Source organism: Miniopterus natalensis, chromosome 18, assembly GCF_054644295.1.
Source record: "Miniopterus natalensis isolate mMinNat1 chromosome 18, mMinNat1.hap1, whole genome shotgun sequence".
Lineage (NCBI taxonomy): Eukaryota > Metazoa > Chordata > Mammalia > Chiroptera > Miniopteridae > Miniopterus > Miniopterus natalensis.
Genome location: NC_142098.1, coordinates 40,084,080 through 40,108,098, shown reverse-complemented (window position 1 = coordinate 40,108,098; position 24,019 = coordinate 40,084,080). Strand labels below are relative to the sequence as shown.

Sequence of the window (24,019 nt, the reverse complement as noted above, 5' to 3'; positions counted from 1 at the left end):
TCTGCTTAGACTTGTGACAGAATGCTTTTTCATTCAAGGTTTCCTTCCTTCGTTGTTATCTGAGGTTTTGATAAAGACCACTAAATTGAATGTGCTCATCAGTTATTTCTACATGGACTTCCTGGCAAATGCTGAGAGAACATAAATTACTGCAAATTACGCCATATACTCTGCAAAACAAAACTATTTTCTAGTGTGAATTGAGATTGAGGTTTTTTTTTTTGGGCAGATGCTTTCCCACAATTAGAAATATTTACTCATGATCTCTGATGATCATAGGGTTTACTTCCCACTAAAGGGTTTCCAAATCTGTCACATTCATAGGGTTTATCTCAATAAATACTTTTTAGACAAATAATATTGTACTAAAATATTTTGTATCTCATTTGTTTTGTAAATGTTTTTATTGATAGAAAACATGACATAATTGGTCAGTAAACACAGTCCCAGAATATTTGCATTAAGTCATACTTCATTGCAATACAATTTTCTTGAGGGCCTACAACTCCCAACAGGCTTTCCCAAAGCAAGTATCTATAAATTCTCTTATGTTTAACAAGGACTGACAAGTGGACAAAAGCTTTCCTACAACTGCTGCACCCGTCTGGCTTCTCTCCTGTATGTTTTCTTTCATTAACATTGAATCCTGAATTTGTAGTGACTACATTCCGAAATTCTTTACACTTATAGGGTTTCTCTCCTGTGTGAATTTTCTGATGGGTAATGAGATCATTTTTGCTCAATGAGAGTTTTCCACAATCTGTGCAAGAAAAAGAGATGTTTCCTGAGTGAAATCTCTGATGTTGAGGAGGCATGTCATTTTTCTAAAGCCTTCACCCCATTTATGTCATTTGTATGGCTTTTCTCCAGTATGAGTTTGCTAATGTATTCTTTGAGCTCTGTTCATGGTGAAGCCTTTTCCACATTCATTGCATATATATATGGTTTTTATACATATGAAGTCACAAATGGGCAATGAGCATGACTTTTCCCAATTTAGCTTATACCACTTTTCTTGCATAGGTGTGCTTCTCTCTTGTATGAATGTGCTGATGTACACTGAGATGACTGTTCATGAAGCCTTTTCCACATATACTACAAAGGGTTTCTCTCCTGTATGTTTTCGCTGATGTCTAATTAGGTTAAATTTCTCTGTGAAGCCTTTCCCACATTCATTGCATATGTAAGGTTTCTCTCCTGTATGAATCCGTTGATGTGCAATCAGCTTGCTCTTTGCTGGGAAACCTTTTCCACATACACTGCACAAATAGGGCTTCTCTCCTGTGTGTATTCCCTGATGTACAATCAGACGACTCTTTACAGCAAAGCCTTTCCCACATTCATTGCATATATAAGGTTTCTCTGAAGTATGGCTTAGCTGATGTACAGTGAGATTAGTCTTCATAGTGAAGCCTTTGCCACACACACTACACACAAAGGGTTTTTCTCTTGTATGTGTTCGCAGATGTCTGATGAGATGACTGTGTGCTTTGAAACCTTTCCCACATTCACTACATATATAAGGTCTCTCTCCTGTATGAGTCCGTTGATGTAAAATGAGCTGCATTTTTCCTGGGAAGCCTTTTCCACATTCACTGCATACATACGGTTTCTCTCCTGTGTGAGTTCGTTGATGTACAATCAGATAACTCTTCCCAGTGAAGCCTTTCCCACATTCATTGCAAATAAACGGTTTCTCTAAAGTATGAGTTCGCTGATGTACAGTGAGATTACTCTTCATGGTGAAGCCTTTTCCACATACACTACATACATACTGTTTCTCGCCTGTATGTGTTCGCTGGTGTTTGATGAGAAGACTCTTCCTGGTGAAGCCTTTTCCACACTCATTACATATATAGGGTTTCTCTCCTGTATGAGTTCGCTCATGCGTGGTAAGACTGTTCATCAAAGTGAAACCTTTCCCACATTCTTTGCATATAAATGGTTTCTCTCCAGTATGAGTTCGATGATGTGCAATCAGACGACACTTCACAATGAAGCCTTTTCCACATTCACTGCATATATAAGGTTTCTCTCCTGTATGTGTTTTCTGATGTTTAGTGAGATAAGACTTTGTAGAGAAGGTCTTCCCACACAGACTGCATCCATGGGGTTTTTCTCCTGTATGAGTTTGCTGATGATAAATGAGCTGCCACTTTTTTATGAAAACTTTCCCGCATTCACTACATGTATACGGCTTCTCTCCCATGTGAGTTTTCTTATGTATATTGAACTGTGATTTCTTGAGGAAGGTTTTTTCACATTCAGTGCATTCATATTGTTTCAGTCTTGTATGAATTCTCTGATGTTTAGTGAGCTTGGATTTTCTGGTGAAGGCTTTTCCACAAAGACTGCATCCATAACGTTTCTCCCTAGTATGAACTCTCCAATGATCAGTGAGCTGAGACATCTTGATGAAGCCTTTCCCACATTCAAGGCATATGTGGGCTTTCTCTATGTTGTGAGTTCTCTGTTGCTTATTAACCGAGGAATTGATGTTTTGCTTATTGACAGGAAGTTTAATTTCAGTTTGTTTATTGTTAGCATGCAGAATGCATGTCCCATCTCCATTCAACTCATCAGAGTTAGATAAGTTACAACTTCTATTTTGGTTTTCAAAATTTAAATTCAGTTTTAAAGGTTTTTCATGTATCTCAAACATATCATGATTTTGCTTTAATAGGAAATGAACTTCGCTCTGATAAACAATATTTGCAAACAAAATATGTTCACAGCATTTTCCCACATTCTTCTGAATTCTTCGACTTTGCAAGTGACAATTTAGAGGATCACCAACTCTCTTGAATTCTAGAAAAGATGAGAGAATAGTAAATCATTCTGTAATCTCATAATTTTTCTTGAAATAAAACTGTTTTTACAAAATGCTTTCATGTGCAGTATTTGTTTTTTAAATACATTTATTGATTTAAAAACAATTTTTTTTAGATCCTCGCCCAAGGATATATTTTTTTATTGATTTTAGAGAAAGAGAGGAGAGAAAGAGAGGGAGAGAAACATCAAAGGGGGTGAGAAACAGCGATTGGTTGCCTCCCATATGTACCCGGACCTGGGACTGAACCCACAACCAAGGTATGTGTACTGACCAGGAATCAAACCCACCACCTTTTTGGTGTATGGGATGACGGTCCAACCAACTGAGCCACCTGGTTAGGGCTATTGAATTTTTTTTAGAGAGGAAGAGAGAGAGAGCAAGAGAGAGACACAGACAGAGAAATATCAACGTGAGAGATAAACATTGATCACTTGCCTCCGGTTACAAATTAGTTACATAAAGCCACTTCTATTCAAAAGCTTCTACCGGTTTCTCAAATTTAATGGCATGAAAGCAAGGTCTTAAATGGCCTAAAGAGGGAATATGTGATCTATGTCTCAGGATTTCCAGCTGCCACCACATTGTACTTATCTGCAGTAATTTTCTCTCCTGCTCATTTCACTATCCAAACTTCCTGGAAGTTCCTCAAACACATTCCAGATTCAGCTCTTTGAACTTCCCACGGTCTCACATTTCAAATATTCTAGGGAACTCATATCCCTCATCTATGTTCTCAAAGGAACCATATCAAAGAGCCATTCCCACTCCTAAAAGCACAGTTCTGGGATCAACACCCACTGTTCCACTGGCAGCTTTAATTTTCCTTACAGGAATATTTACCCTAAGATATGTTTATTATTGATTATATAGGACTTCTACTGAGAATGAAAGTAATGTGCAGAGTAGAGACAAGATACTTTTTTAAAAACTTTTTTTGTACTGCTGTTAACTTCAAAATATTAGGTTACCAAAATGCAACTTTTAGCCCAGCAAGGGATGGCTCAGTGGTTGAGCATCGACCTAGGATCCAGGAGATCGTGGTTCAATTCCCAGCCAGGGCACATGCCCAGGCTAGGGGCTGGATCCCCAGTCGGGGTCATGCAGAAGGAAACTGATCAATGACCATTCTCTCATCACTGATGTTTCAACTCTCTCCCTCCCTCTCTGCAGTTAATAAAGATATATTTTTAAAAAATATATAGCAAGCACATCAATTGGAGGAGGCAATCACAGGTACAGAACTCATTAAGGAGCATTTAAGAAGATGACAGAAGCTTTCTAAGCTAGATGATAGCATATCACAGAAATCACTGAGAGAGAAACTGCAGTTCCATATGACAGGAAACTTGGTTACCTGGGAGCAAGCGTCATCAGAATATGATGGGAAAGTACCCTGGCCGGTATGGTTCAGTGGTTAGAGCACTGGCCTGTGGACTCAAGGGTACATATCTTGGTTTCAGAATCAATCCCTGGCCTTGGTTGGGGCTTGTGCAGGAGGCAACCAATCGATGTGACACATTGATATTTTCTCTCTCTCCCCCTTCTACTCTCTCTGAAAAACAATGGAAAAAATATTCTCAGGTGAGGATTAAAAAAAAAAAAGATATGACAAAGTAATCAACTTTATTTTTATATCCTAGCAATGAATAATCTGAAAATACAATCAAGGAAATAACATTTACTAAATAATAAAAGAGAATATCATACTTAGGAATAAATTTAAGAAAGGAAACTGTAAAACTTTTATTCTGAAACTTATAATACATGGTTGGAAGAAAGTAAAGACCGAATTAGATAGAAAAATACCCAATGATCATGGATCAGGATGTTTAATATGGTTAAGATGGAATTACTACCCAATCGAGATAAAGATTCCATGTAATCCCTACCAAGATCCTAGCTGCATTTTTTTGCAGAAATTCACAAGCTGATTCTAAAATACATATGAAAATTGAAGGTGCCAAAAATCAAAATCATCTTGAAAAAGAACAAAGTTGGATAATTCACTCCTTCCAATTTTGAAACTTGGTAAAAAGCTGTACGAATCAAGGCCCCTATAGGAATATGTAAATAATCCTGGCCAGTGTGGCTCAGTTGAGTGGAGCTCTGGCCCTCACATCAAAGGGTCACTGGTTTGAGTCCTGGTTGAGGCACATGCAGGAGGCAATTTGATGTTTTTCTCTCTCTCTTTGCCCCCCTTCTTCTCTCAAAAAATCAATAAATATATTTAAAAACAAAAAAGAATGTGTAAATATAAAATGTTCTGAAATTGATTGTGGTGATGGTTGTTGCACAACTATAGCAATATACTATAAACCAGCAAATTATATAATATAAATTGTATGGAACGTGAATTAAATCTAAGTAACACCATTAGAACTATGATGTGAAAACAAAGCTTTAAGGAAATGAATGCAGCCATGGCTAAATAGCTCACTTCTTTGAAGCATCATCCCGATATGTGAAGGTTGCACTTTCCTACTCAGGTCACTTATGAAAATCAACCAATAAATGCATGAATAGGTAGAACAACAAATCAATCTCTCTCAATAATAAAATTTTTAAAAAAGAAATGGATGAATGAATGAATGAATGAATGCAGCAATATCTTAGAATAAACAAAAATCTGAATTAGGAAAACTAGGAAGTTATTTGAAGCAGATATAAGATATGATGTAATTTAGATTCAGACTCATGTAGAACTTTTTTAAGATCTTTTCTGGTTCATCAAATGAAAGAGTAGAGACCTTTAAGAAGAGAGCTCAGCATTTGGGGAACATCCCAGGTGGTGCCAGGATGGACAGAATTTAAAACGTCCAGTGTGGAAAGAGAAACTAAATTTAAAAAGAATAAAGGGAAGATGTTTCCTGCTCTCACACACAAAATAAGAAGCTGCCTTGACCATGAGTAAGATATACAGGAAGAAAGTGTATGTTACACAATATCGAGAGAGAAGTCAATTTGTGAGTCCATTTTACAGACCAGAAAGAGGTTAATTCATAGGAATTGAGGAAAATTTTAAGACTGATAAGAATTGAGTATAAAGAACCTTTTGGAGATGGGGGGGGAAACACCATAAATGTGCCATGAAAACCAGGTTATCATGGGAAAACAGCATCCAAAGTGGGGTTCGATGTTATGGAGGAAAATCACTATTTCCTAACAAGACAGGGAGGCCCAGTAGTAAAAGTGATGAATTCAAAGTTCTGTCTTTACAGAGAGACCTGAAAAGGGGAATTTCATAGCAAGAGAGGTGATAACACAGGCCCAGAAACTGTGATAGGGGAAAAAGAAAAATCTGAGGATTCTAGGGCAAAGAAAACTACACAAACAAAATCAAGATGTAGATAAAACAAACAGGGTCAGAGCTCAGAAAACACAAGGGTATACTATCCTCTAAACTTCTACAAAGAAATAGGGTTCATGTACGTGAAGGGGTGCTGTGAGTCTCCTCATTCACTGCCACAGCTGACGCCTTCTCTGACTAGAATTTGACTTCCTGGCCACCCATCTTGCTGGTTCTCACCCACTCACCTTGACAGATTAAATTGGGGAGCTCATCCTGTACTTTCCATGGTTCTAGTCCTCGTTCCAACTTGGAGAGCGCATCTGGTTTGCTGGCTTGATACCCTGCTCGAGAAACATGACAGAAGATTTACATACATACTGAATTGGGCTGGGATCAGTCAAGGGACAGTGAACAGGTTTCACATCTGTAACACAATGACTTTTCTATCAGGAGAGAGAACATTATACTCTCTTGTCTCAGGCAAGAGAAGGATCTGAGATTCTACCACTTCAAAGAACTGTAGTTATTCTGAAGAGTTAAGTAGCTTATAAAGGAAAGGTCACTAACAGGGCAATGTCTGAGTGACACAGGGGAGCTGTCCTCACCCACTGACACCAGGTTGCTGTAGTTCTCCAACATCACGTCCCTGTACAGGTTCTTCTGCTCCGAGTCCAGGAGCTGCCATTCCCCCCAGGTGAAGTCCACAGCCACATCGTGAAACGTCAGGGGTTTCTGCAACAACTCCATGTTGTTTAATGATGTGATGTCCTTTAAGTAATATGAAAGAAATGTTAGTTTATCTACTCATTTTCACTTTATAGGCAGCATCTATATAGCAAGTGAGGTTTTATTTATTATTTATTGTTTAAAAATATCTTTACTGATATCAGAGAGAGGGAGAGAGAGATAGAAACATCAATGATGAGAGTCATTGATTGCCTGCCTCTTGCATGTCCCCTGCTGGGGATGAAGCCCACAACCCAGGCATGTGCCCTGACAGGGAATTGAACCTTGATCCCCTGGATCCTAGGTCAATGCTCAACCGCTAAGCCAGGCCAGCCGGGCTATTTTAAATAATCACATGCCTATATTTAAATAATCACATGCCTAGTAAAATACTACCTGTAATTGTACATTCAGTCATCCATGCATTCATCCAATTAGATGTTAATATGATGGGAAAAAGTTAAATGTTCTTTTTAACTGAAAAACACCTTTCAAATATTCAAATTCATGTATTTGAGAGAGAAAACAAATATACACGTATACTTTCCAGATTCACGAAGGTGGTCCTTTATAGGCATTTACAAATCCAATACTGAAGAAAGTAAACGATAAAATAGAGCCAATCACCTGAGCCTGCGGCATTTTCTTTTGTTCTCTGAAAAAAAGGTGGGATCAGGGAGGCTCTGTCTTGTGTGCTCTGGGACTGCTCTAAATTTCTGTTCAGAAATCTCTCTTCAGTCAGATGTGTCCCCGGAAATGCTGATACTCAACCCTGCAGCTTCTCCTGCTTCACATGATTCACTGGTTCCTGGTGTCATCATAAGATAAGTCCAAACCTGTAGAGAATTTTTATGAGTTTATTTGAGCCAAACTGATGAGTGCCTGAAAGCAAAATACAATGAATTAAGAAAATGCTTTAGAGAATGGCAATTTTACACCTAATTTTATACATTAGAATCAAAGAAGACACAAAAGGGTTACATAAAATCCCCTGGTGATAGATTAGGGAAGGGGAAGAAAGCAAAGTGGAGACATCTCTGGGACTGGATTAAAAGTAAGACAAATAGACACAGACTTCTCCAGCAGTGGAAATAGGATAATTAAACTTAACAATTAACATGATAACAACAACACTGAGGGGACTCTGTGGCCTCTTGCTCTGGTGGGAGATTGTGCCCTGAGGAGTCTGGAAAAAAAAGAAATTACCCCAACATTTCAAAGTCATGTCATCCTAGATACAAAAAGACAATTGACAGGGTCAGTTAAGTTAAAGAAGGACCTTTGTCAAGGAAGAGACTAGTCTAGGACACGACTACCTCCCTAGACTCACCTTCAGTTAGTAGAATTTAATTTCAGAATATTCAATGTGGTTTTCTGGTGCTGAGTTTGTAAGGCCTACCATGCAGGCCTCCCCTGAGCCTGTCAGGTTTAGTATGTGGTTCCTTTTAGGTCCACACGGGGAGTTACAACCTGTAGATTAGGAGAAAATTCAATGAGTGGTACATTTCTTCTAGTATCCATTGCTAACTTGCTCCTAATCACGGTGTCCACAGTATATATGGTATTCTTTTATTTGGTCTCCTGGAAGTAATTACAGTTCAGGCCATTAAATATTTAGGTTCTAAATGTGCTGGAGGAGTTCCTTTATTCTCTGGAGTTTTGTGCAGTGACTGTGAAAAAAGATGAGGGGAATGATATTGTAGGGGCAAAATAATTTTTCCTTCTTTTCTAGGTACTTTGGCTGGCCTAATAATTAAATTGATATAACACAGAATAACGGGAAAACAATAAAAAAAGGTTAATACTATGTATACCTCCTGTATACATAGAAGCAACCCAGGAAAATGGAGTAATGGGCCAAACTGGCAGAAGACATCACTTGAAATACGACCTTCAGCCAAAGCAAACCATGTGGGGGCTGAAAAGTAAGTTATGAGAGGTTACCAGGAAAAGCACAGTAAACATGGGTAAGGTTATTGTGCACATATAAGTCTTGCTTCCTCCACTGACTTAAGGTGGGTATGGTATAGTGACAGAGACACCCTTACAGATGAACCTGCCCATACAAATGTAAATGTTCTTCACAATGGGTAACTTCTACTAGGTTTTCTCCCAGGGCTGCAGTTTCTTCAAACTGACCTGCCTAAAATGACCAGTGTCCCAAAGAGACATATTTTAGGGTGGCAAGCTGCTCCCCTTCAAACTCAAGGAATTATGTATTTAAAAAAGAATATTCTCTCCCAGAACCGACTACCAGATGTTCACACATACAGCTGGTTAGAACTGCACCATGTACCTACGCTCATTCCATAGAAGCTCAATCAGTAGCGATGGGAGCTGGAACCAGCACGGTTGACTAAGACGGGCCAGGGCTTCCTAATACCCTGGGATTCGGGTCACCCTGCAGAGGGATGGATATTAAGTAAAAAGGCGATTCCCTCCGCAAAGAAATACCTATGAACGTATGTCGGGCAAATAAGCAATAGGTCCCTGCTACCTACATACTAAGAGCTGAGAGCAGGCGCTGGCAAACATTTTCTGGAAGAGACAGATGGACATGTTCCCGTCTGCAGACCAAACCGTCTCTGTCACAACGACCCAATTCTGCCTTCGCAGCGACAAGGGTGCCACAGAGGACACGTGACAACGGGCGCTGCTGGTCTAGTCCCGGCTCCGTGGGTGGAGAGCTGCTGGGTGACAGCTGAAAACGGAGGGGCTGGAACGAGCGCCCTGGGCCCCGCTGCCTCCGTCCAGACGCCGCCGAGGCCTCGGCCTTCACCGAGCCCCGGGCGCCCCAACTCCGCCCCCACGATCCTCCGGGACCGGACCCCGGTCACACCTCCTGGTTCACGGGAAACCCGGGCGGGCGCCCCGCGACCCCGCCGGCCCCGCGCCTCTCGCCGCCTGTTACACCCCCGCCCTGAACCCCACGCCGCGGTCACCTTAAATGCCACGCGCGCCCCCTGCAAGTGGGGTGACCCGCAGGACCCCGCACCCGGACAGTCGGGACAAGGGCGTCACCTCCACAGACGCCTCAGCTGCGCCCCGGGCGCCGGGCCCCCGCGACCTCGCACACGCGCGCCCCGTTCCCCTCAGTGCCTCTAGTCCGGCTTCCAGCAGGTCCCATTAACTAGCTCCGCCCGGGCGCGGCTGCCCCCCCTGCGGCCCCGGGACCGTCCCACGCTCCGCACACCAGCACGCCCACTCGTCACCGAGAGAAACAAAACTTTTACTGGGCCGAAGAAACTTCTGGGCACAAGACCACACACTCACCTGAGTTTTCCCCACACCCACCAGTCGGGCGCAGACGTGGTATTTCCGCGAACCGCTTCAAGTTCTGCACAGGTCCTGCTCCCTCTACAGTGGCCGAGGAGGATCTCAGGCGTGGGAAGAAACGCCGAGGATTTCCGGTGTTTGGCGGCAATATGTCCGCGCCCGTCTCGCGGCGTGGGCATGGGGGCCGCCATGTTGGGACACGTGACCGCCGTACGGACGGCAGAGCCGGGCTTTGGGGCCAGCAGCCGGGGCTGGCGGGAGGGGAGGGGAGAAGCTATTGAAATCTCCTCGGTTTCCGGCACTTCGACTCATACCAAAAACAGGTAAACTTTCAGAGCTTCGCGGTGCACACACAGTGCGACCTAAGTTGCTCTCAGCCGGCTGGGCAGAGAAGCACCATCGCCGCGGAACTTGGACGGACAGGCACAGCTAGAAAGGGCCAAAGTATCTGGCAGACGGACACCCCCCATAGCTCTGGCGGGATAGTAAGTGGCCTGAAGCGTTGGTTTTTATTTTAGGAATAAAAAGATTTCCAGAAACGGGTAGTGTGAGGCTGGCCGTTACCAACTAGGAGAGAGCGTGTGGGAGGACCCTGTTTTCACTGGGGGCGGGGACTCGGGAAAAGGCCCGTCAAGCGACGGAAGTGAAAGTCGGAAATCCACGGCCAGGGCCCCGGAGTCCATCCCCTTGCAGGGTAGTGTCAGGGTGGCGGCGGGGCCGTAACGCGGGATTCGGGGCATAACCCCTAGGCCTGGACCCCAGCCCAGAACAGGTGCTTCTGGTTCGGGGCGTGTGAGATGCCACTTGGGAATTTTCATTCCTTTAAGTTTCTGAGGCAGGAAGCCTGTCAGACAAGGATTATAAGCAGCTCTGTTCTGGACTTACCTCATGATCGTTGTTAGTTATATACATGCCTAATCACTACATCGTACGTCTGAAATTAATATAATGCTGTATATCAGCTGTAATTAACAAGATTTTAAAAAATTAAACATTAAAAAAGGAAAAGAAACAGCCCTGGAATGTTCTCTTGATACAAATATTAGGACGGGTGACACCACTCAGTACCTAAGTCTTGGTTCAAATTATATTTAGAAAGTACTAAAAGGGGCAAGAACCCCACCCACCACTACCACCAATTACAACCTATACATTACTCAAGACATATCTATATCTTACAACAAATTACTATCCATTACTATGCACTAGTTTTCTTCATAGGATTTATCACATCCTGAGATTACATAATCAACCAGGTGCCCACTTTCAACACCTTCATGGAAGCCAGTATTGTAGCCATCCTGGTAGCAAATGTAAATTTACTATGTAACCACATTCCCAGATACATGTTATATCCTTAGAAAAAATAAGCGATATCTTAAAAATACATTAAGAAATGTTGAAGAGAACAAATATTTTCTGGGGTTGGAACACAAATATCGACAGAGAGCCAGATGGGATATATTCTGAGGAACTAAAACGCATGGTGCAACCACACCCACCTGCTTTAGGGCTGCCTATCATCTCCCCTCCGTGTTTCCTCTACACCTGTCTAAAGTAGTCTTGCTCTCATCACTGTGGGAACACAGTGGGCCTTCTGATTTTCACTCTAAAAGCTTGGCTCCCCATGAACTTAAGAGTACGAAGACTGTTTTATCAAGTGTTTGAGTGAATTTTAGTGTATTTATAGCAAACGTTGGATATTCATTTTTTACCATGAGTTACAAATGGTATCTGTAGTATTTTACTAACATGACTTTGATGAACGTGGGTGTTAACTCTTTCTGCTGCATTTAGTAAAAGGGAACACTCTTCAAAAACATGCTAATAAAACAATGTAAAATGCAAATAGCGAGAATCAGGCACCTAAAAAAATCTCAAAGCTAAAGAAAAACAATGTAGAATCCAATGAGTAGAGTTTGAAAGGTGCCTGCAACAGTCCTGATACTTGGAGAGCGTACTTGTATCTCCCTGCTAACTGGAATCTAGAGTAAGGATCTGGGTTGTGGCCCTGTGTGCTGTGCACTGTGGTGATAGCTTGTGTTCCAACCCAAAAGTCCATGATGCAGACACAGGAGTCTGGAAAGGAAAACGAAGGTCCATAACATGGCCAGTGCTTCAGGGAGACTGTGGGGAGGCCAGTGTTTCATAAAACCAGTAGGGATATAGACAGAATCACATGGGCAGCAGGTCCTTTGCATGGGAAAGAGGTGAGCATTCGCCACTGAGACCAGGATCCGGTAGGTCTCCAGCACTGCTTTTGAATATTATGTCCAGAATTCACATCCAGTTGTCCCCTCGCCTGCAGGGTGAATGTCAGTGCCAATTATGAACATCTCCTAAAGAGTCAAACTGAGGCATCAAGTTCGCCACAGTAGATGAGATCACTGCCTGCCACCCCAAACCTGGGTGAAGGTGCAGAGACTCAGCCCAAATTACAGAGGTCTCCCGAGGGTCACTCTGTGCAGGGATCAAAGGGGAGGCATACAAATTGTAGCTAAGTCTCAAAGAAGGTTCCACTGGAGAAACTGCTGGATCTGACAAATTACAGCTTTCCCCTGAACACTGGGTGTCTGAGGATAAGTGCTTTGATGTTTCAGGGAAAATGGGGGAGAATTCATAATTGCACAAATGAGAACATTTTCAGCTGAGCCTCCCTGGTCCTCAGTGTACTTGCCCCAGTGGGCTTCACAAGCAGGGGTAGAGATTGTTTCTGGCTCTGGGGCCAGAACCATGGGTTAAAATGCAGCTCTTGAATCTGACTTGTCTGTTCAGTAAACTTGGAGAACCTACTTCACTTCAGTAATCCTGGATGTTTCCAGCAATTTGTTACTAGTTTCCACTTCCAAGGTGGTTGTAAGAATTAAGAGAGAAAATGCTCAAAAGGTAATGCTGGAATCCTGGCAACAGTATCCAGTATGTTAATTTAATTGATCTTGAAAGGCCAATGTAAGCACCATCATCACCTGCAAGTCACATTCAGCCAACTGAGATGCAGGTTCTAGGAGTCACCTGGGACTTCTTGGGTAGAGACCCCAGTGAGACTTCAGTGCCCACAGTACCTGCCTCCCTGCAGGCGGGTCAGTAGGTTGATAAAAGACCCATTTCTTTCTCAAAGGGACCCAAAACCCAAGGTGCTTGTAGGCAATGGAGTGAGAAGTGCCTGGTCCAAAATGTCTCTGCAGGCAGAGGCTGGAGTTGCTGGAGCCAAGGCAGGCTTCACGCACAGCTGCCTTACTGCAAATGGACACTTCAGCTCTTGACCTCCTCTAACAGATCAGGTATGGAGACATGCCTTATATTTGTTTTATGCAGGAGAAAACTGAAGCCTACACCAGAGGAAGGGGTTATTTCATTGCAAGTCCCAATGCTATTTGAGAATCTGAAATTCAAACCCAGGGTGCCTGTCACAGGGCATGGGGAGTCTGCACACTGCCATCCTATTCTGCTCTAGACTGGCTTTGGGACTCCAAATAACCCTGTCCATACTGATGCCATCTGGTCTCCCTGTTCCAACACAAGAACTCTCATGATAGGAGACCAGGAAAATGAGAGAACACTACAAAGCAAGAGCTTATTGTATTATCAAATGATTGGACTTCTGTAAGTAAAGGAGAATGTTAATAGTGCAGATTAAAATGAAGTGTCCATTACATTATGCATAGCACAAAATATTGTACGGAAATTAGAACATATTTTTCCAATACAAAAAACCTTTATTCCAAAGCAAAAAAGCACCAAATGAGTGAAATTCTAACACCCATCTCTGTTCTTTCACTGTCTTTTTGTTAAATTGCCAAAAACAGCAGATTAGGCAGAACATATGATCAGATGTTTTAACAAAGACACAGAGATAGCAAATACACATCTGAGAAAAGGCTCTCCATAAATCCTTAGAAAAATACAATTAAATGCCCGGCCGGGCGTGGCTCAGCGGTTGAGCGTCGACCTGGGATCCAGGTGATCAGGGTTCGATTTCCGGTCAGGGCACATGCCCAGGTTGTGGGCTCGATCAATGACTCTCTCATCATTGATGTTTCTACCTCTCTCTCCCCCTCTTCTTTCCTCTGTCTGAAATCAATAATAAAGACATATTTTAAAAAAAGAAAAAAAAAGAAAACTACAATCAAACAACAGTGAGGTAGCATGACAACATTATAAAAGTTTAAAGAAAGAATGACTGACGAACCCAAAACTTCTCTAGGATGCAGAGGAACTGAATCCCTCATACACTGCTGGAAAAATGCAAAAAAGTAGTTTAGATCATAATTTGCTAATCTCTCTAAATTTAGCTTGCACCTACCCAATGACTCAGACTATGCACTGAGGTATTAACAAAGGTAAATGACATTATGTCCATATAGAAAATTATGCACCAACTTTAAATAATCAAAAGTTAGAAGTGACTAAATTGAATAAGTAAAATAACGGTGATATATTCAAAGACAAGAATATTTGCAGGCCAAAAAAAAAAAAAAAGCTACAAACATATCATGAATAAACCTCCAAATACTTATGCAGTGTAAATGAAAGCAGAGAAACTGTTATTCTGATCATACAAAATTTAGAAATTGCTGATTTGATTCCCAGGTCAGGGCACATGCCCCGGTTTTGAGCTTGATCCCTGGTAGGGGATGTGCAGAAGGCAGCCAATAGATGTTTCTCTCTCTCTCCCCCACTCCCTCTAAAAATCAATGGATATCCTCACGTGAGGATTAACAAAAAATAAGTTTTAAAAATAGGTTTGGTAACAATGAAGGATGTTTACCCAAACCAACAGGAATGCTGGCTGGGACACAAAAACCACATCCCTGGCTGCACTCTTTTGTTTTTCTTATTCTGCCAGGACACCAATGGCTCTGACTTGAACCTTTGAGAGGCTACAGGAACCCACAAAACCTTTAAAAATTGTTATTTATTAAATTGAAAGCGAGGGGGAGGGAGAGAAACATTGACTTGTTCCACTTAGTTGTACATTCACTGGTTGGTTCTTGTATGTGCCTCAACTTCAGATTGAACCTGCAACCTTGGTGTACCAACATGATGCCCTGACCAACTGAGCTACTGGGCATCAGTAGCCATAAATCCTTTTGATTAAATCCATCAGGGCCATAAATCCTTTTGATTATATTCAATGACAATGACTACATCCTCAGAAGATAAACAAACCTGGAGATACTCTGATTAGTGTACACACAGATCCTGCAGTCTTCTTCTCAGAAACATATCTGGGTGCACACTGAGAAGAGGCACATTTTATCTAGTGGGCTTCAGTCTCCTCCGGCAAGTATTAGGCCAGTGTTTCTGTTGCAGTCATGCTTTCCCCTAACCCCTGTGGTCCTACAACCAGTGACCACAACCCATGGAATTGCAGAAATTAGGGTACATGGCCCTTTGCAAGACCTGCGCAAGAGATCTTCTTCCTTTCAAAAGTACTGCATCCTTTGTATACACACGAAAAATTCATGCTGCTCCCAAACGTACTTGAAGTAGTCATACCTACTCCCTCTTTGGAGTGATCTGTGTCTCACAGCATACAGGCTTCACATGAGGACTACAGACTCCATAGTCTTTCCTACAGAAATAGGAGCAATTGGAATTTGGCAAAAACTGCTAAGCTAATTTCTGCACCATATCTCCTAGGAGACAGAGAACCTTTGAAATCCCACAAAAGTTGTTGACCTCTTCCTGCTTTTAGAGCCCAGATCTCCTTATCAACTAGCCAACATAGTAAATAGAACACCCAAGATTAAAGATGACTTAGAAAAAAGTCCTGAATTATTTTAGTAACCTAATGGTCAAGAGCCTGGCAGTTCTTGCATGAGTGACTTGGACACTCAAATTTTCATCACTGGCATCTAGGGAAAGCATGTCTCTGAAAAAGGGAGGTATTCTGCAAGCTGCTAGCTAAGCTCAGGTGATGTTCTCTGGGGACAACAGAGTCAGATCCATGGGCCAATTACTTAGAGCAAAAGAAATAAAGACCTCTTAAAAATACAGGCTACTAATTTTCTCCAAATAATCAGAACAGAGCCAGCTTCTCTGAGCACAATGGGATGGTAACTGATGCAATCTGGATAGCTTATAGGTGGTACCTGTGAAATAGCTTATGTAACAAAAATATGCAATAACAAAGATCTAGTAAGACACCTGGGTAAATCAGAAAATTCAACATAGACAAATATGCTTCCCACATAAAATAAACTTATGGGGAAGCCCCTTAGTGATATTGGGATGTACGAGATTAAATTCAGACAAACGAGGCCTCAGTGTTTACTAAAGTATTGTTAAGACTGAACTAAGCTCAGCCGGTGTGGCTAAGTGGTTGAGTGTTGACCCATAAACCTGGAGATCACAGTTGCAGGCTTGATCCCCCATATAGGGTATGCAGGAGGCAGATGATCGATGTTTCTCTCTCTGCTTCACCCTTTCACTGTCTGAAATCAATAAAAACATATTAAAAAAAACACTACCACAAATATTACATATATCACACACTGTGGCAGCATAAAAAAAAAAAAAGACAACTTAAATACTGAATATTTCCTACAAATCTGAGACCTCCTTCCCACGCAAACTCTTGTGGAGGGAGGTTAAAAGTTTGGCTAAAAGATTTTCCACATTAACTACACTCCTAAGTCCTTTGTCTTGTGTACTCTCTGATGATAATGAAGGCTATGGATCCTAGAAAAAGATTTCCCACATTCACAGCACTCATAAGGTCTTTCCCCAGTGTGAACTCTCAGATGACATACAAGGCCACTGCTACTGGTAAAAGATTTCTTGCATTCACGGCACTCAAAAGGCCTTTCTCCAGTGTAAGCTCTCTGATGATGTAGAAGGCCTTCTCTACTGGTAAAACATTTCCCACATTTATTGCACTCATAAGGCTTTTCTCCAGTGTGAAATCTCTGATGATAACGGAGGCCAGTGCGGCCGGTAAAAGATTTTCCACATTCAGGGCACGCATAAGGCTTTTCTCCAGTGTGAACTCTGTGATGATAAAGAAGGGAACTGATTCTGGTAAAACATTTCCCACATTGACTGCACTCATAAGGCTTTTCTCCAGTGTGAACTATCTGATGAAAACGAAGGGAACTGATTCTGGTAAAAGATTTCCCACATTCACTGCACTTATAAGGCCTTTCTCCAGTGTGAACACTCTGATGATTATGGAGGCCACTGCTAGTGGTAAAAGATTTCCCACATTCACTGCACTTGAAAGGCCTTTCTCCAGCGTGAACTCTCTGATGATAACGAAGGCCACTGCTACAAGCAAAAGCTCTCCCACATTCATTGCATGCATAAGGCCTTTCTCCTGTGTGAACTCTCTGATGAGAACGGAGGCCACTGCTACAGGTAAAAGCTTTCCCACATTCAATGCATTTATAAGGCCTTTCTCCTGTGTGAAATCTCTGATGATAACGGAGGCCAGTGCTACTGGTAAAAGCTTTCCCACATTCAATGCATTTATAAGGCCTTTCTCCAGTGTGAACTCTCTGATGACAACGAAGGTGATAGATACTGGTAAAAAATTTCCCACAATGACTGCACTCATAAGGCCTTTCTCCTGTGCGAATTCTGTGATGATTACGAAGGCCAACGATAGTGGTAAAAGGTTTCCCACAGTCACTGCAATCATAAGGCCTTTCTCCAGTGTGAACTCTCTGATGACAACGAAGGTAATAGATCCTGGTAAAAGATTTTCCACATTCACTGCACTCATGTGGCCTTTCTCCAGTGTGAACTCTCTGATGATAATGGAGGGCACTGCTATAGGTAAAAGATTTCCCACAGTCACTGCACTCATAAGGCCTTTTTCTTGTGCAAAATCTCTGATGATGACAGAGGCCATTGCTAGTAGTAAAATATTTTCCACATTCATGGCACACAAAACACTGTTTTCCAGTATGAACACCCTTATCCTGCACAACTGTGTGGATGCAGCCAATGGCTCTTTTATATTCTTTCCTGGTGTAATTATTATTTCTTCTTTGAAAAGTCACCCCAGATGCCATGATTTGATTTTGCCTGTCCCTGGTGTGAGCAGACAGTTGTTGCAGATGTCCTGACCCAGTAAACATGTCTTGCCCAACCTCCCTGCAGGTAAACGGCTTCTGTGATACACTGACATTGCAGCCCTTAGTGAGTGAGATTCTGTCCACACCTCTGAGAGGCTTCTCTCTGACATGCTGTTCCTGGTGCTGGTAAAATTTTGCACTGAAATAAAATTGTTTTGCACATGCCCCACAACTCAAGAGTATCTGGCTGTGCTGTGTTTCCTGCTGTTCAGTCAGCTGGAAAATCTCTTTCAAGACTGGTCCACAACTCCTGCAGGGGTGGCTCTTCTGAGGGAAAAAAGCTACCTTGGGATTCTTTGCCAGTGACACTCTTACAGAACCATTCTGTTCACCATTCTGTTCAGTTGGTGCCTCTACATCCTCTGCTCCACAGCAGCAACCTGAACAAAAGGAAATGCTGGTGAAGAACTTGTTTACCTTATAGGGAAGGGGTAATCACATCTGAAATATCCATTTGTCACAGGTAGGCATCATTTTATGGGATGATTTTCAAGACAAGTGAGATACTAAGAAATCACTGCTATAACGTTACTTGGTCCCCAAAGGGCAGCAGCAAGTGGTGCAAACCAAATCGAAGAAAGCACATGAGCATAAGATGGAACACAAAAAAAGAGAGGCAGGGTCCACTAGTTGTTCCTCCATAAATCGCTTTCTGTAGGACATTTTTTGCTGATGACATGAGTCTGTGTAGAATAATTTGAATGTGCCCAAATGCATAAAAATCTATTATATTAGAGCACATGATCTTCAAATTACTATAATGATACATGAACACTACAAAGCTCTGCAGGCATGGACCAAGTTAGGAGTTCAGTAAAGAGAAACCTATAAGGGAAATGTTTGAGGTGCAAAGTTTAGAAAGATAAAGATTACCCATGGGCTGGGAATCCAAGTAGAAATTATAAATATTAGAACTGAGTAGTTGGCAAAGTGTCAACGATAAGCAAGCACAAGTAGAATGGGGTGAGAAACTGCCAATGCTGAACAAAATGGGTTCCTGGTTAAAGCCCTGGTGTCAATCCCTCTCCAATAGCCCTTCAACAAGGCAAGACGGCCTCTGGGCCCACTCTGCCATGGATGGAGTTATGTTTCTGATGTAATGCACAAATGATTCTTCCCTGCAAATCCCAGTTGAGCCATTATATGGGGTACAGGTGATATAAATCCTAAAAGAAAAACTGAAGAGATGAATGGCCAGCAGTGTGGTAGAACAATGCAACACAAAGGAGACCACCAGAAAAAGATCTATGTGAGTGACATCAGCAATATGGGAGAACAGGGGATACAAGTATTCATCCCTTTTCCGGACAGCTATTGATGAACAAAAATAACCACAAGGGGAGTAAGAGTCCAGTGAAGAAAAACAGCAATAGAGAAGAGCAAAAAAGGAAGAACTGCAAAGAAAGGATGTCTGGGAAGAGTGTGGCACCAAACATATTTTGAAGATAGCTCAGGTCAAAAACAAAGGTCACAGTCACCTCTCATCCACTGTGCCGGCAGTAACTTTGACCCTTGTGGCCTGTTCTATAATAAACACTGGAAATTTTTGTTTTTAGAAACCACAGAAGCCCCTGCAACATCTACGAACATCCCACAGTTAACACATCAAATGACACTATAGAGTTGTCAGCATGAATTCCAAAAAAAATCCCCTTGGCCACAAACTACCCCAGGAAAGAAAAAAAAAAAAATCAGTATGTTCTCAGCAGTATTTGCTAACACAAGACACATAAGAAAGGAAAGATAGTTTCTTCAATGAATGGTGCTGGTAAAAATGAATATTCACTTGTAAAACAACAAAACTGGACACCACTGATAAAATTTAACTCAAACTGCATGAAAGAATTAAATGAAAATTCTAAAACTTAAAACTCCTTCAAGACAACCTAGAGAAAAAGCTTTGGTGATCTGTTTTAGAATTTTCTGGATGTGACACTGACCACCAGATCAAAAAATAAAAATAAACAGTCTGGACGACAACAAATGAAAAAGCTTGTTCACATCAAAACAGCAATTAACAAAATGAAATGACCCGGCCGGCATGTCTCAGCAGTTGAGCATCGACCTAGGATACAGGAGATCCAGGTTTGATTCCCGGTCTAGGCACATGCCTGGGTTGTGGGCTCGATTCCCAATGCCAATCAATGACTCTCATCATTGATGTTTTTGTCTCTCTGTCTCTCTGTCTCTCTCTCCCCCCCTTCCTCTCTCTGAAATCAATAAACATGTATTAAAAAAAAAGAAAGAAAAGGCAATCTACCAGACAGGAGAAAATACCAGTTAAGTGATATGAACATATCACTTGGAGATATTGTGGATTCGGCTCATATCCACAAAGAAAGCAAACATTGTGACACAGAAAGAAAGTCATACAAATATTTCAAGTGCCTAGTGATTAATAAAGATATGATAACACTATACTCCAGGCTAATAACACCACAATAGCACTGTCTGAAAAAGCTCTACATAACTGAATTAAAAATGCTTTATAGCCCTGGCCAGTGTGGCTAGTGGTTAGTGCATTGGACTGCCCACTAAAGGGTCTCTGATTCGACTCCAGGTCAAGGGCAAGTACTTTGGTTGCAGGTTCAACCCCTGCCCCAGTCAGGACCAATCTTTCTCATGTGGATCTCTCTTCTTTCTCTTCTCCCTCTCCATTAAAAATAATAATAATAATAAAAAAATAAATGGGGACAATATCCTTGGTTGAGGATTAAACACAACAACAACAAAAACTTTTTAGGCCCCAGCCCGTTTGGCAAAGTAGTTAGAGCGTCAGCCTGCTGACTGAAGGGTCCCGGGTTCAATAGATCAAGGGCATATATCTCAGTTGCAGGCTCGATCCTGGCCCCAGTTGGGGCACATGCGGGAGGCAACCAATCAAGTGTCTCTCTTGCATCAATGTTTCTCTCTCTCTCCCTTCCACTCTCTCTGAAAAGTAATGGGGGGAAAAAACCAAAAAACTTTTTAGGTAAACACTGGTGTGGATGAAAATGTGCCACATGCTAACCTGACAAGCTCAGGGAACACCTGTGTAGTAACCTTGTAAATTCAGACACCAAAAGTAACCACAAAAGATGGTATGAGATTAAAACTTTTTAACAAAAAGCAGGTTATGGCAGGTAGTCAAGTCCTAGGCTAGAATCTTCCCTGACAAGTCAATCTTTACCTTAACTGAGCCAATGAGTTGTCTTTTGCATCCATGAGAACACAAGGTTGGAATGTAAGGGTAACTTCCTAACTTCCCTTTTTCTGGACCCCTCAGGGTACAACCAATGCACCACAGCAGAGACTACAAATCCTCTCATTGTTATTTTTATCCTGCTAATTGTTGACTATTAACTATCCTGTCCCCACCTAAGATGTATCCTTTTACTTTTTATCCAATCTCAGAGGTTTCCCAGCTTTGCTTCCCCCACCCCCACCCTCGATTGCCTAATCTATCACCACTTAATTTCATGTATCAAACTTACATTTTCTTTTGATTGTAATGTATAAAATAAGGTGCCAAACTGCCATTCTCTGCAGCATTATCTCAATGCCTTGAGATTTTGCTTCCTGGCAATTTTCGACAGTTTGGCTCAAATAAACTCACAAAAATTCTTTACAGGTTTGAGTATTTCTTAAATTGACACTAATAACTGGCATCTGAGTCTGCTAGAAAAATAGAGACACTAAGACTTTCTGAACGAAAGGTGACCAATACATTGAATTTGTAAAAAGAAACAAACAAAACATCTTACATAGCTGAAGCACAATTAAGCACATTCAAAAAGTCATGTACCTGTATGTAAAAAGGAATTAATATATAGAATATAGATGATACCAACCACACATCCTTCCCTATGAGTCCCATACAGCATGTATTGTGATTGCAGGGAGGGAAAGGGCAGTGAAACCAGCTCTACCAATGACAGTAAGGACCCGGAAAACTGGGAAATCAAGCAGTGCCCACAACCACGAGTGAGGACAGAGCACACCCTGGGGAGAGGGGCATGAGAAATGCAAAGCCAAGTCTAGGTCACTGGCGAGAGCCAGGGTCTTACCCAGCGAGGATACAAGTTCAAAGTTCTCCTGCATCACATTCAGGTACAGGCGTCTCTGACCCTCATCAAGGAGCATCCATTCCTTCCTGGAGAAGTACAGGGCAATGTCCTCAAGGGCCACCCCAACCTGTCAGAATTGAGACAATTGAAACCAGAGCAGTCATTCTGAGAACCCGAAATTCTACTCCTTCCCCACCTTCCCCACGCTCAGCCTCTTCCAGGGCTCCCCAGTTCAGTGTGGACACCAGGCCCTAAGGCCAGTGCAGGCTGCTCTTTCGCCACAGTCCCATTAATCACGGTTACCACCCTCAGCAACAGCAGCTGGGTGGGGGGCACAGCATGTAAATGCCACCTAAGCTCCGGGCCATCCCTGCACGACCCCATCCTGCCCGCCAAGCAACACCACTGCAGTCCCCCTGACCGTGCCTCCAACACAAACCTGGGCTCAAGCCTCACCCTTCGGTCCCCGCACCTGGGCCCCAGCACCCTCGGCTCACACTCCTCTGGTTGTGCACCCCACTGGGCAACGGCTACCTCCTTCACACCTCCAGGCCCCGGCTTCACTCACCCGGCGCTGCCCCTTCCTGCTCCGTATCTCAGGGATCTCTCCGGACTCACCCAGGAGCTTGGCACCTGGCACCCAGAGGGAGCCTCCAGCACTCCACCGGGCCCGCCGCAGCCCCAGCCCTCTGGGGGATCCCGCAGCCGGCAAGCCCCCGACCAGGCCGTGGCGTCCTCCCGCCCGCCTCTGAGCTTCGCTTCAATCCTCCGCACCCAGACGCGCGTGGGCACTTCAGGAACAACCCCCCCGTCCACTCTGCCCTGCACTTGCTGTGCCCTCAGCGCACACAGCTCCCCCCTCTCCTCTCAGCCTCCCCCACCGTCCCCCACGCGGGGCTGGGCTGCGGGACGGGACAGGGCCCCGCACCCCGCTGCAGGGTCGCAGGAGGAGGCCGTGCGGGCCCCGGGATGCGCGCTCACCTCAGCCCCGCGCCTCCGCGCAGCCGCCTCCGCGGGACCCTGAGGGCCGAGCCGGGCGGGAGCCGCGGGAGGAGAGGCCGCCCCGGGCATGGCCGGGCCCGTCTTGGCCCTGGCGCGGGTCACCCGGGCGGCGTCGCCGAGCTTCACGCCCGCCTTCGTGCTGTGTGCACCCCGACTCCCGCGCCTTCTCGTCCCCGGCATCTTCACCGGGACGCAACGCTGAGAACCCTCCGCCCGAGTCCAGGAGCAAATTCTGGCAGACGAAACGCCCGCGGAGTGGAAGACGCCGGAAGTCCCGCCCCTGCGCAAGTCCCAGCGGAAACGCCGATTCTGACCCTCCATTGGCTGAACTGGCGGCCTCCCTGCACGGTCTTCTGGGTAATGTAGGTGATGTGGGTCCACGACGGCGATCTAGGGTTTTCCGACATCGCTCGGGGAGAAAAGACCTAGATTCTCGCTGGAGGTGAGGGGAAAATATATGTCTTCCTACAAGAGACATCTTGAAAATGGCAAAAGAAAGTTGGCATCCTCGTGAAGGGCCTGGATTCTGTGTTAAAATACACATTATTTGTGATGCCAATATAGCCAGTCATAATAAAAGAGGTATTTCCGCCCCAGAGGGTTTGTCTCAGTGGTTAGAGCGTTGGCCGAAGGACTGAAGGGCCCTGGGTTCAAATGCGGCCAAGGGCACGTACCTCATTTGCAGGCTCTCCCTGGCGGCGGTAGGGGTGGGGCCAACCAAGCGATGTGTGTCACACCTATCTTTTTCTCTCACCCCTCCACTCTC

The 24,019-nt window shown here is 43.4% G+C and overlaps 1 protein-coding gene across 1 annotated transcript; it reads right to left on the bottom strand.

The window, feature by feature from the left end:
* Positions 1–810: 810 nt before the first annotated feature.
* On the bottom strand, positions 811–23,470 carry LOC107540438 (uncharacterized). The gene is given in 5 exon segments (XM_087826909.1): positions 811–1,102; positions 1,105–2,337; positions 16,819–18,585; positions 22,252–22,378; positions 23,233–23,470. Coding segments are annotated over 5 exon segments (3,429 nt in total). The 5' UTR covers positions 23,434–23,470; the 3' UTR covers positions 811–1,001.
* Between the last annotated feature and the right edge of the window lie 549 nt (positions 23,471–24,019).